The sequence below is a fragment of the Podarcis erhardii genome (genome assembly GCF_964252035.2).
Source record: "Podarcis erhardii genome assembly, chromosome: 1".
Taxonomy (NCBI): Eukaryota; Metazoa; Chordata; class Lepidosauria; order Squamata; family Lacertidae; genus Podarcis; species Podarcis erhardii.
Genome location: NC_138497.1, coordinates 14472344 through 14486802, shown reverse-complemented (window position 1 = coordinate 14486802; position 14459 = coordinate 14472344). Strand labels below are relative to the sequence as shown.

Below are 14459 nucleotides of genomic sequence, written 5' to 3'. Positions count from 1 at the left end.
TGACACAGCTGAAACGATTGAGCCAAATTATCATTCCATATTAGGCTGTCAAAACTGAAAGGTCACTGTTCCTTTCGATTTCTGTAAAATCGATGGCCCTGTTCTGTTGAAATAGCATTCCTGCTGCCATAATACAGGTGCCCCACTATCTCTAGAAACAACTGAAGACATTTTTCTTCCTACAGTCAGTCCCAACTGGAAACTGTCTCCACTCATTTGTCCCTGAGGACAGGCTGAGCTTAAAGAAAGAGATTTTTTTGGTGTTCTAGTAACTGCCTTTTGGTTCCAGAGGGTACAGCTACTATTGGTTCATTTAAGCTGCTGTATTTGGATCCTCTGTCTTATTGGTTGCCTCCAAAAGGCAGGACTGTGATTGCCTGATATTGTTCCCTCCAAAATGTATCCTTTCTAGCTAGTTCCCTGTCCCTATAAATGTAGCTCTCCCCTCCTCAAGTCTCAGTCTTGTTTGCTTTAATAAAGAAGTGTTACTAGAGAACTGTCTCCAGCATATTATGTCAAGAGAGCTGAAATCACAAACCCGTCACAACATTCTATACCAAAGAGGGCTTATTAGGAAGGAGAAGAAAACTGCGTCTACATTTTTTTGCTCCCCCACAAAGTTTGTGTGTGTGTGTGTGTGTATTACGTGTGTGTATATATGGTTTATAGAAGTATATAGAACGGGTTTATATATATATGGTGTGTATATGTGTGTGTGTATACACACACACACACACCACACACACCGTATATATAAACCACTTCTCGCTTGCAGCCTTTTGTTTTTCCTTCCCTGCTGAGGGGACAGCCTAGTGTGGTGGAGGTAAAACACTTGGGCAGCCATTCGGGCCAGCGGCTTTCAGGGGTTAAGAGTGAAGCCCCTTGAGGTTCCCTTAGGAAACCCCTCGCATGCCCAACCGCCTGCCCTCAGCGCGCCCCAAAGGCCTAACGCGGCCTCTTTTTTTTGGCGCGGGCGCGGGATGGGAGGGGGCTCCAGGCTCCGGCCAATGAGCGCGGGCGAGCCCGGGAAGGGGGCGGCGCTTACGAGCCGGTATATGGATGCGCTCGTTGCCCGTCTCTGACACCCGCTCGCCCTTTCCGCCAGGGAACGGCACCTCTTGAGGGGAGACCATCATGGCAGCGGAGGCAGCGCAGGCGGGCGGCTTTCTGGGCCGAGCCCTCTCGTCCACCGAGCCCGCTCCGGCCCTCGAGATCGGCGGCGGCGGCTGCGGGGCCGTGGCCGAGGCGCGGGTGCTGGTGATCAACACGGGAGGGACCATCGGGATGGTGCCTCAGCCGGAGGGTGAGCGAGTGAACTTGCCGGGCAGCATGGAGGGTTGTGTCTGTGCGTGTCTCCTGTGAGAATAAGCACCCCGCGCCCCCTTCCCCACCACATCAGGCAGAGGTCCCGACAGGTGGGAATTCGGCAGGTGAAGCTTTCCCCATCACCTGCTGAACTTCAGCCTGATACAGTTTCCGGAGGGGTTGACCCGGTGGCCTGTTGCATCAAAAGCGACAGAGTTCTGTAGTACCTCAAAGAGCAATGCTCACCTCACCCACTTTACCTGGGAGTAAATAATTTTCTATAGCTCAGCTGGTGGAGCATGAGACTCTTAATCTCGGGGTGGTGGGTTCGAGTACCCCCATTGGGCAAAAAAAAAAGTGCATTTCAAGGGGTTGGACTAGATGGCCCTTGTGGTCCCTTCCAACTCTACAATTCTGTGATTCTAACATTACAAACCGGACTTATTCATGAGTAGGATTTGCTCTTAGCCTGGCTTTGGGGCGATGGCAGAACACTCCATCCGATGTTATGTGCAGAGTTGCAGGTAGTAGTACATGGGAGGTGGGGATTGTGAACACGCAGCTGGCTAGAGGAAGCCCTATATGCAGGGTCTCTGTTCTAGCTCAGGGTATTGGGCTACTTATTCCTTCCTACAAGCAGGTATTTGGATTTGTAGAATGGCTCAGAGTGTTCTTTTGTTTCAGGGACTACATGCAGAAGAGAACAAGGCTCACATGGGTATAGCCAGGATTTTTGTTAGGGGTGGGGGCAGAACCTCAGTTAGCTATATATTTTTATTGATTTTATTAATTTGAGAGGGCAGCTGCCCTTCCCTACCCCCCTGGCTATGCCAATGAAGGCTCATGTACTGTTTAGTAATTAGGTGATGTGCCGTTTGTGCATTCAAAGTTGCGGAAATTCCAGCTGTTAAATGGTAGAGCCAGGGGTAGGCAATGTGGTGCCTTCTATATTTTGCTGGATTCCAATACCCACAATCCTTAACTACTGACCAAGCTAAGCTGGCAGAGCTTGATGTGAGCTGGAGTCCAGCAACATCTGGAGAGGGCCATGTTTGCAACCCCTGGGCTAAAGAGACACTTTATATAACAGAATTTGTAGACCTCTTAATGACCTTCTATCCAAGAACGACATGCTCAAAAGTCACAAAGCATCACCCAGTGCTATTTTTCTAGAAAAAGAGGTGCTGGAACTCACCATGAATACCTCCCTCGTTCTCTTAGAATGGCAATGGTGCCCACCTGAGAGGTGCTGGAACTAAGTCCTGGTGAGTTCCAGCTGAAAAAAGCCTAGGCATCTCTATTTCACATCCTGCTGAACTTGCAACCCCAGCAGTTAAAGCAAGGATAAGGAAATTCAAGTGGAGGCAGGGGTGTGGGGTGTCAAATGCATCTTCTCAAGCCTCTTTGTCTGGCCCACAAAACTCTCCCACTAGTCCTCCAGTGTTTTTGGCTGGCTGATATGTGTCTTTGAAGTTTGATAATCCTTCTTGTGTGTCTGAATAGAGAGGGATAGAGTATATGTGTAGATACTAGCCTCCTGCACAAAGGTAAAATTCACATTCATTGCTCTACCCATTTTCCTCTGGCTTTGATGACCACTGACATGTGGCCCCCATAATGTCATCTGTAGGGAAATGTGGCCCTTCGGTTGAAAAACGTATCCCCACCCAAGTTAATACTGGTCGGGAGAAAGGATATTTTCATTACCTTTCAGTGTGTGTTTATAGCCAAAGTTGAGATGCTAATCTGCATTAGTGAGTTTGAAACCATGGAACACAGTTTAGTAAACACAGAATGTGAGAGCATGGCTACTGCAACTCCACCTACAAGGTCACAGCTTTCTCCAGATCACCGTTAATGTAGAGCAGCAATTTCACTAATGCAGAGTCTGAAAAAGTGGGATGTTTACCCTTCTGCCACTCTTTAACCATTCTGATCAATCTGTGTACAGTAATGTGGTTTTGAAAGTGGAGTTTGTTCAAGACCTGTGGTTTTCAAAATCAGGGTAGCTAGAATGTGGCAAAAGGTGATAATTCTTCATCCCTTTGATGTATGCTTAGCCACATTAGTAATTATTAATTCAGAAATGAAGTATCAAATAGAAGTGACATTAGGAGTTCTGTGAGAATATCTCCTACATATTTTGCTGTTAGGTAAAAGGAGCCATCTCCATTTCTTTTCTTTTTTTCCTTCCACTATGGACAAACATTACATTTTCCTTTTAACAGTTGCTACCAGTGCTGTTTATTTGTTATTAGCCGTTGGAGAGCATTGGTTGCAAGATGACAACTTTATTTATTACATTAGCCCATGCTTCAGTCAGGCTAAGTCCACACCGTACATTTAAAGCACACACACCTCTGAATCTTGGGAATTATAGTTTGTTAAGGGTGCTGGGAAATGTAGCTCTGGGAGAAGTAAACTACAGTTGTCAGGGTTTAGGGGGTAATTTAAATGTATGGTGTGTATGTAGCCTCCATTTCTTTGTAAAACAGGGCAGTTTTGTGCGACAGGACAGGGACAAATCATCTTATTTCATATTTTGCTTCAGGAAGGATAAACTCAACTGTTTACATGCAATGTATGAGACAGATTGAGATCCTACAAGTTTAGAGAAAGTCAAGATTCCTTAGTATGACATTACTTGTGCTGAAGTGGACCATACTGTGCTTGTGCTTATTCCATTTAATAAATCTGTTATACCTTTCCATTGTAGAGATCTGCCAGAGGTCATTAATTCGTTATAGTTTTTAAGGATAACGTTCATTAATTTTGAGAAGGGTATGAAACAGACAACTCACCCTTTGATTAGTCTTAATCACACTTGTTACTTTGAAAATACAGGATTCATAATGAAAGCTTGTGAACCATGTGTAGTTCTGAATCAACCTAGGATGGTTCCCTTTTCCTCATCTGAATTGATTGACTGCATTCCTTCCTCAGCAAAAGCAAACCAAAAACAAATAGCAGCAACATGGGGTAGGTGTGGGTTGGTGCAATCAAGATAAGGAAAACTAACAGAAGTTACTATTACCGGTATATTACATTATATTATTTATTTATTACATTTGTCAGTAGCTTTATTCCGTGGTTCAGCTCAAGTGGCAAAATATCTTGGGCTGGCCTTGGGAGGGAGAGAGAAAGGATGCAAGAGGGGGCAGTGATATCTTAAGTTAAGAGATAAATGCACAGATGGGCAATTTAAAAAATGTATAGAAGTACAGAGGGATTTAAAAGCGTAGGCAAGGAGAAAATAAAAGCAAAATGAGTGAAACATACCTTTTTTGTCTTCTTTACCTGGTAGCCCTGTCTCTGTAATAGACTTTGTTAAGACAGTCATTAATGATGGCAGTTTTCACCTGGGTGACGTGGAAAGCATTGGGTGGTATTTGGTGTGCTTGTCACAGGGCAAGGATGTATGCCTGCACAATGGAACTCCTCCCCTCCTCTCTCACCCCCCTCCCCGGAGAATCAGAGGGAATTTCGATAAGTAAGCAACCATCTTCCTTGGCAGGATGTTAACAAAACCATTCTGGAAGAGGGGGACCTAAGCCCCACCAGAAATACATTGGGAGGACGGGCAGCCATGGCATGCCTCCAACAATTCCAAAAAAAGAGGGGTTCGAAACTCCAACCTCACTTTGGTCCATCTTATCTGTTGCATTGGAAAGCTATTCTCATCTATTGGAGAAGCAGCTGCACTGCATGGTTGGGCTTCTGAACTTGTGCATGTGCCTGCCTGCCTCCAGGTTTCATTCTGGATTGCAGGATTGCTATGGCCCAGAGGCACCCAATGAAGTGCTGATTCCAAGGAATGGTGAAATGTGGGAGGCTAATCTGGGACCGATTGGAAGAAGGCCAAGGGCCACAGATTGCCCACCTCTGTTATGTATGTTACATACAGTCATAAAAAGGTAAAGGGACCCTGACCATTAGGTCCAGTCGTGACTGACTCTGGGGTTGCAGCGCTCATCTCGCTCTATAGGCCAAGGGAGCCAGAGTACAGATTCCGGGTCATGTGGCCAGCATGACTAAGCTGCTTCTGGCGAACCAGAGCAGCGCACGGAAACACCGTTTACCTTCCCGCTGGAGCGGTACCTATTTATCTACTTGCACTTTGACGTGCTTTTGAACTGCTAGGTTGGCAGGAGCAGGGACTGAGCAACGGGAGCTCACCCCGTCACGGGGATTCGAACCGCCGACCTTCTGATCGGCAAGTTCTAGGCTCTGTGGTTTAACCCACAGCGCCACCCGCGTCCCATATATAGTCATACCTTGGGATAAATACGCTTCAGGATAAGTATTTTCGGGTTGTGCTCCATGGCAACCCGGAAGTAATGGAGCGCGTTACTTCCGGGTTTCGCCGCTCGCGCATGCGCAGACAGTCAAAATGATGTCATGCGCGGAAGCGATGAACACTTACGTTCTGTTCAGGATGCGAATGGGGCTCCGGAACGGTTCCCGTTCGCATCCCGAGGTACCACTGTATACGAATGTAAGCCGTCCCAGAGTGGCTGAGGAAACCCAGCCAGATGGGTGGGGTAATAATAATAATAATAATTCTGAAGCCTCTAGGTATAGGCAGACTGAGATCATTCAGATGGACTCTAAATGTATAGCACCATCTGGATCCTGTACATCATGGGAAAGATATCTTTGGTCTTATCAGTTGGGAACAAAGCATATGTGTAGCAAGACAGCTGGAAACCGAACACTCGTCTGCTGCATCTATTGAAAACAAAAGTGCAGAGTTTCTGTCAGTTTGCCACTTCCTTCCCTACCTCCACCTTCTCAGAACTTGCACTTCTTGTAAGGAGGCAGTCCTTGAGATGTGAATCATTGAATGCTCTGTAATATACGTTCCCACTGAATTCATTTTGCATTAAAGAATGTACTGTACAATTTTCATTCATTTCTAGATGTATCCCTGGATGTAACAAGTTAAGCCATGTTGTCAAAATTTCCCACTTTTTAATAGTGGAAAAACAAAAGCAAAATGTATTTTCTCTCTCCAATATTTTCCAGGTTATTTTCAGTTGCAAATAGTATGTACTGATCTCGGCTCTTGAAATTCTAGCACATGAATGTGCTCAAAATCACTGCTTATGGCAACTATCCTAAATCATGCATGCAGCAAAATTCTGTGTGTGTTTTCCTGGAAGTCCTGCAAGGAAATCAATGGCATTCAATGTAGAGTATAAACATTCATTTGCCATTGCACTGTTTTTCTTATCTGCATTTTTCATCAGAGATGACTCAATCTGTAATACATTAAGGAAATAGCTATTTTATCTGCAGTGGAACTGGATGTTTATGTGTCTTTGCCCAAGGGCTTATGTGTCAATCATTAATAAACAGTTAGCTTCTTGATCCAACTTTCATTTTCCATGTATGAGTTCTATGGAAGTTAAGACTGCAGATAGATTTTAGTTATTTCAGATTTGAAACACACATATTTCCCAGTTTACCATTCAGATTGTTTATTTCTGTTTACAGACAGTAACCTGTCCCCCACAAAAAAGCTTGATACTTGCCTCTGGAGGTTTTCAAGCAGCTTTACCCTCCTTGTTTCCTTTCTAATTTAGGCAGAGGATTGCAACAGCTGCATGTGTCATGTTTATTGTGAGCACTGCCCTTTGCAAACACTTCAGATGTTAGTGAAATGTGGCAAAGTGGGTGAAGTTGGGTTTCCCTGCAAGCCCATCCCTTTTAGGGAGTGTTCTCTTAGAAACCTCTAACCTTGACTTTAGCTTCTTTCCTACATGAATACCTGCATCCTGGGCATATGGGCTAGCTATGTCTTATTTAAAAAAATATTTCCCCCCCAAACATAACATGTTGTTGTTGTTTAGTCGTTTAGTCGTGTCCGACTCTTCGTGACCCCATGGACCAGAGAACGCCAGGCACTCCTGTCCTCCACTGCCTCCCGCAGTTTGGTCAGACTCATGCTGGTAACCTCGAAAACACTATCCAACCATCTCGTCCTCTGTCGCCCCCTTCTCCTTGTGCCCTCCATCTTTCCCAACATCAGGGTCTTCTCCAGGGAGTCTTCTCTTCTCATGAGGTGGCCAAAGTACTGGAGCCTCAGCTTCACAATCTGTCCTTCCAGTGAGCACTCAGGGCTGATTTCCTTCAGAATGGAGAGGTTTGATCTTCTTGCAGTCCATGGGACTCTCAAGAGTCTCCTCCAGCACCATAATTCAAAAGCATCAATTCTTCGGCGATCAGCCTTCTTTATGGTTCATGCTCTCGCTTCCATACATCACTACTGGGAAAACCATGGCTTTAACTATACGAACCTTTGTTGGCAAGGTGATGTCTCTACTTCTCAAGATGCTGTCTAGGCCTGTCATTGCCCTTCTCCCAAGAAGCAGGCGTCTTTTAATTTCATGGCTGCTGTCACCATCTGCAGTGATCATGGAGCCCAAGAAAGTAAAATCTCTCACTGCCTCCATTTCTTCCCCTTCTATTTGCCAGGAGGTGATGGGACCAGTGGCCATGATCTTCGTTTTTTTGATGTTGAGCTTCAGACCATATTTTGCACTCTCCCCTTTCACCCTCAATAAAAGGTTCTTTAATTCCTCCTCACTTTCTGCCATCAAGGTTGTGTCATCTGCATATCTGAGGTTGTTAATATTTCTTCCGGCAATCTTAATTCCGGCTAGGGATTCATCCAGCCCAGCCTTTCGCATGATGAATTCTGCATATAAGTTAAATAAGCAGGGAGACAAAATGCAGCCTTGTCGTACTCCTTTCCCAATTTTGAACCAGTCAGTTGTTCCATATCCAGTTCTAACTGTAGCTTCTTGTCCCACATAGAGATTTCTCAGGAGACAGATGAGGTGATCAGGCACTCCCATTTCTTTAAGAACTTGCCATAGTTTGCCATGGTCGACACAGTCAAAGGCTTTTGCATAGTCAATGAAGCAGAAGTAAATGTCTTTCTGGAACTCTCTAGCTTTCTCCATAATCCAGCGCATATTTGCAATTTGGTCTCTGGTTCCTCTGCCTCTTCTAAATCCAGCTTGCACTTCTGGGAGTTCTCGGTCCACATACTGCTTGAGCCTTCCTTGTAGAATTTTAAGCATAACCTTGCTAGCGTGTGAAATGAGTGCAATTGTGCGGTAGTTGGAGCATTCTTTGGCACTGCCTTTCTTTGGGATTGGGATGTAGACTGATCTTCTCCAATCTTTTGGCCACTGCTGAGTTTTCCAAACTTGCTGGCATATTGAGTGTAGCACCTTAACAGCATCATCTTTTAAAATTTTAAATAGTTCAGCTGGAATACCATCACTTCCACTGGCCTTGTTATTTGCAGTGCTTTCTAAGGCCCATTTGACTTCACTCTCCAGGATGTCTGGCTCAAGGTCAGCAACCACACTACCTGGGGTATATGAGACATCCATTTCTTTCTGGTATAATTCCTCTGTGTATTCTTGCCACCTCTTCTTGATGTCTTCTGCTTCTGTTAGGTCCTTTCCACTTTTGTCCTTTATTATGGAAATCTTTGTACGAAATGTTCCTTTCATATCTCCAATTTTCTTGAACAGATCTCTGGTTCTTCCCATTCTATTGCTTTCCTCTATTTCTTTGCATTGCTTGTTTAAGAAGGTCTTCTTGTCTCTCCTTGCTATTCTTTGGAAATCTGCATTCAATTTCCTGTATCTTTCACTATCTCCCTTGCATTTTGCTTGCCTTCTCTCCCCTGCTATTTGTAAGGCCTCATTGGATAGCCACTTTGCTTTCTTGCATTTCCTTTTCATTGGGATGGTTTTCGTTGCTGCCTCCTGTATAATGTTACGAGCCTCCATCCATAGTTCTTCAGGCACTCTGTCCACCAAATCTAAATCCTTAAACCTGTTCCTCACTTCCACTGTGTATTCATAAGGGATTTGACTTAGATTGTATCTTACCGGCCCAGTGGTTTTTCCTACTTTCTTCAGTTTAAGCTTGAATTTTGCTATAAGAAGCTGATGATCTGAGCCACAGTCAGCTCCAGGTCTTGTTTTTGCTGACTGTATAGAGCTTCTCCATCTTTGGCTGCAGAGAATATAATCAATCTGATTTCGATGCTGCCCATCTGGTGATGTCCATGTGTAGAGTCGTCTCTTGTGTTGTTGGAAAAGCGTGTTTGTGATGACCAGCTTGTTCTCTTGACAGAACTCTATTAGCCTTTGCCCTGCTTCGTTTTGATCTCCAAGGCCAAACTTGCCAGTTGTTCCTTTTATCTCTTGACTCCCTACTTTAGCATTCCAATCCCCTATAATGAGAAGCTACTGTGGAACGCCCTCCCACCAGATGTCAAAGAGAAAAATAACTACCAAACTTTTAGAAGACATCTGAAGGCAGCCCTGTTTAGGGAAGCTTTTAGTGTTTAATAGGTTATTGTATTTTAGTGTTTTATTGGAAGCCGCCCAGAATGCCTGGGGAAACCCAGCCAGATGGACAGGGTATGAATAAATTATTATTATTATTATTATTATTATTATTATTATTATTATTATTATTGCCAGCTGACATTAACAACAACATTAACAATATTCCATCCTAATTTAAACGTAATAGTGTAGGATTCACCTAATATGACCTGTCTTGTGGAAGCTTTGTGCAACAATATCTGCTTGTGAAATGGGGCCTTTGCATCCTGTGCACACCCAAAATTTGCTCTTTTGGGGGTGTCAGGGAAACGCTTGAAGCCACAAATTAATATAGGCACAATTAATATGATATTATGCTTATAAACCACTATTATAAGCTGTGTTCAAACAGAAAAGGCAGTGTGTGGAAATGTTCAGGGATGCAGGAGAGCATATATTGTTTGATTGCAGTGGTACCTCGGGTTAAGAACTTAATTCGTTCTGGAGGTCTGTTCTTAACCTGAAGCACCACTTTAGCTAACGGGGCCTCCTGCTGCTGCTGCTGTGCCGCCGCTGCACAATTTCTGTTCTCATCCTGAAGCAAAGTTCTTAACCCGAGGTAATATTTCTGGGTTAGTGGAGTCTGTAACCTGAAACGTATGTAACCTGAAGCATATGTAACCCAAGGTACCACTGTATATCCTTTCCAACTTGTGTTAACAAGTTCCACAGTTTAGCAGAGTAACATTCCCTTTTTTAAACTTACACAGCAGATGCGTTTGCTCAGGCTCGCTAAAGCCTCTATAATAAGTTTTGTTGGTAATTCCCCATTTAGTCCCTCATAAAAAGATAGACATGACACAGTCAGTAATAATAATAATAGTAATAATAATAATAATATATTTATACCCCGCCCATCTGGCTGGGTTTCCCCAGCCACTCTGGGCGGCTTCCAACAAAACGCTAAAATACAATAACCTATTAAACATTAAAAGCTTCCCTAAACAGGGCTGCCTTCAGATGTCTTCTAAAAGTTTGGTAGTTATTTTTCTCTTTGACATCTGGTGGGAGGGTGTTCCACAGGGTGGGTGCCACTACCAAGAAGGCCCTCTGCCTGGGTTCCCTGTAAGATGGCTTCTCGCAGTGAGGGAACCGCCAGAAGGCCCTCGGTGCTGGACCTCAGTGTCCGGGCAGAACGATGGGGGTGGAGACGCTCCTTCAGGTATACTGGACCGAGGCTGTTTAGGGCTTTAAAGATCAGCACCAACACTTTGAATTATGCTCAGAAACGTACTGGGAGCCAATGTAGATCTTTTAAGATTGCTGTTATATGGTCTCGGCGGCCGCTCTCAGTCACCAGTCTAGCTGCCGCATTCTGGATTAGTTGTAGTTTCCGGGTCCCCTTCCAAGGTAGTCCCACATAGAGCACATTGCAATAGTCCAAGCAAGAGATAACTAGAGCACGCACCACTCTTTTTATAAAAGTATAAAAAAGAATTTACTCACACATTCTGTTCACAATTGGATCCCAGAAGGCAGACTTAGCTTAGAAAAGTAATATACTCCTGGAAACTATCCCATAAGGAAACAGTCCCTTTGTCCTCTCTTGGCTGGAAGAGAGGACATCTTAGGCTAAGCAGATGTTGCTTCTTCGATGAATGTAGTCAGAGAGAGAGAGATGGCTGACCAGTCCTGCTCTTCTGTTACCTGGGCAGGTGAGGTCACACCCACCTCTAGTCACATGCAGAGGAAGTCTGTCCCAGACAGGAGAAACAGGAAGTTCTGATTGGCTGGTCCAGACATCCCCTTTTATGTCTGCTCTAGGGAAGTTGTACTTGACTGCTCTTGAGTTTCACATCCCACACAGTGAGCTCTTAAGACCATTGAGTAGTAGTAGATGGTGGGTGTTTGTCCTTCCAGCCTTGGAGTATATGTCTTTTTGCCACCATAAGGGATGGCAGATGAACAACTTAAGCTGTGTGCCTAACAACAAACAAAACAAAACAAAACACTGTACCAATGGAGCCAGAGGCTTGACAACCATATGTCAGGAGTGCTCTGATGGTGTTTCCTGCTTGGCAGGGGGTTGGACTCGATGGCCCTTGTGGTCTCTTCCAACTCTATGATTCTATGATTCTATGATCTGTGTCTAATTTTTGGTGCACAAATTTGTATACAAGTTTTAACCTTATGCAATTAGCACAACATTTCGAGGAACTAGCCTTTATGGTGTCTTGAGATTGCTACTATTTTTTGTCATCTTGTTATTTATTATTCAATCTTTTTAAGTTGTATAAAATAAAATAAATAAAAATTGCAGGCATTTATCCAGAGGTTTTTGGGGGTTTTTTTTTGCTGCTGCCATGCTCTTATTATTTTATGCCATTTATTTAATATTTGTATATGTGTAAGCTGTTTCATACATTTTTTAAAAATAATTTTTATTGTATGGTTTTATGTTACAAAAAACAATACAGCCATACTACCACTAAATATAATTAAGAAATAAAAAATACATAAATAATTAGTTTGTTATTTGTTATTTACCATCTTATTTCCTCCCAAACATTGCATACAACACCACACATATGTGCAGACACCCACACCCGCACAGAAAATGATAATAATGAAAGTAAATATTTTTTCCCCTTTTCTCTTCCAAAATCTTTTCTTCAACTTTGACTTCCTGTCAAGTCCCTTTGCATATGTTTTATCTTACATTTGAATGTACACATCTTACATTTGAATGTACACATTTGAATGTACACAAAAACCTTTCTATATAATTTTTCTAATACATTCTGAAAACATAATAAATCCTTAATTGTAGTCCACCTCCTTTTAGTTCCTTTATCACTCGAATGCTAGCACGGAGTCAAAAATATTATTGTATTTTTGAACATATTTTTTTATAAACATCCCATTTTTCTGCTAATTTTTGCTTTGAGTTTCCTCTGAGTTTACTAGTCAGTTGAGCTGTCTCCACCAATTCCTGTAATTTGATTTGCCAATCTGTTATTTTTGGAGCCTCGTGATCTTTCCATCCCTTGGCCACAAGTAGACGAGCTGCTGCGGTTGCATACAAAAATACCTCTCTTAGATTTTTTGGGATCTGTTTATCTAAAATACTTCATAGAAATGCCTCCGGTTTTTTAGTAAAAGTTATCCCCATCATCTTTTTAAATTCATCATATATTTTCCCACCCAAAAATAGTTTCATACATGTTTTGGAGAGGTGGTGTAACATGCCATTAAATAAATAAGAAAGCAAATAAATAAATAAATATCTATCAGAAGCCTATGGTGTATTTGTAGAATTTAAACCAGTTTTCTTATATACCTTGAGCAGGTGATAAGGAGGTTCAACTGTCAGATAAGAAATTAACGAACATTTTGTTTTATTCACATTTTTCTTTTCTTCCTCCTGTTTTCTCAGGCCTTGCTCCTGAAGCCAACATGCTAGCAGGGGCCCTGAAGAAGATCCCCATTCTTCACGATGCAGCATATGCTGAGGAAACTAATCTGTATTCCCGCCTTCACCTTGGAGATGACACCTTGGTGCTTCCGTGAGTATTAGGGAAAGAAGAGTTTCCTTAGAATTCTGAATCTTTCTGTGTAGTAGCATGTGCTTTTAGCTTTTTACCTGATTGTTAGGGCTTTGTATAAGCTGCAGAAGTATAAGTATAATTTGTATAAGCACAGAAGTAGCATGGGATGTGACATGCGTCAGAAATCAGATTCCTGAACACCTCAGATTTCATTTCTTTTCAAGGCAAATTTCAAACCCTCATGGTTGGAGATACATTTGAAACTGTTTGCGTGATGAAATCTAAGAAGCCAGTGGGTTGACTGAGGCTCATGCACACTTTTACTTGGTCCATATTTTGATTGTGCCGTGTACTGATTAATTCTCCTGGATCCGAGAGCTTTTCTCATTAATCTGCAGCTGTGGCTTGCAAAAATCCGATCTTACTCGCTGCATTGGATCATATCAGACATTCAGAAAATTCAAAGAAAGTTTGCTAACCAATCTTCACTTCAGCAGGTACCTTTCTCTAACAGACAGCAGATTTGCTGTCCATTAGAGAAGTACCTTGGGAATTTGATTATCTTTTTTATAACAGCATACCACTGAGAGTAGTAGTAATTAATACAATTACAGTGGTACCTTGGGTTAAGTACTTAATTCATTCTGGAGGTCCGTTCTTAACGTCAAACTGTTCTTAATCTGAAGCACCACTTTAGCTAATGGGGCCTCCTGCTACCACTGCGCCGCCAGAGTACAATTTTTGTTCTCATCCTGAAGCAAAGTTCTTAACCCGAGGTAATATTTCTGGGTTAGCTGGGTCTCTAACCTGAAGTGTATGGAACCTGAAGCGTATGTAACCCAAGGTACCACTGTATTTACAAAAAAAGAAAAAAAAGTGGTTGGCAGATTGTGTTAGAAGAGGGTTTCTGTCTTACTCATGAAGAAATACTTCTTCTAAGATGGTACCTGCTGTATTGTGTGTATATCATCTTGAACAAAGGTTACTTTTGGTTTTAGAACTCTTATTTTTTTTTTACATGCATAAGAACAAAAGAAGGTCCATGTAAGTGGATGCAGATTTAATTGTCCAATATTTCAACTGGCTAAGATTTCTTCAACAGAATAGCAGATCAGAAAGGAAGAGAAGTTTATGAAGTTCAATTTGTGTCACAGAGTGAACTTTCTCAGATAGCAACAATATCCCCTTATAGGCTTTCTTACCATGCACAGCCCAGTGTTCAGGTCTCCAGTGGAAAAGGGGCTGCAAC

General features: G+C 42.8%; 1 protein-coding gene across 1 annotated transcript in view; it reads left to right on the top strand.

The window, feature by feature from the left end:
- Positions 1-1007: 1007 nt before the first annotated feature.
- The window catches only part of ASPG (asparaginase), a 60487-nt gene continuing 47035 nt past the window's right edge, over positions 1008-14459 (top strand). Inside the window, exons 1-2 of the mRNA XM_081861710.1 lie at positions 1008-1303; positions 13099-13228. Coding sequence (XP_081717836.1) covers positions 1135-1303; positions 13099-13228 — 299 coding nt within the window. The 5' untranslated portion in view covers positions 1008-1134. The remainder of the gene's footprint in view (positions 1304-13098; positions 13229-14459) is intronic.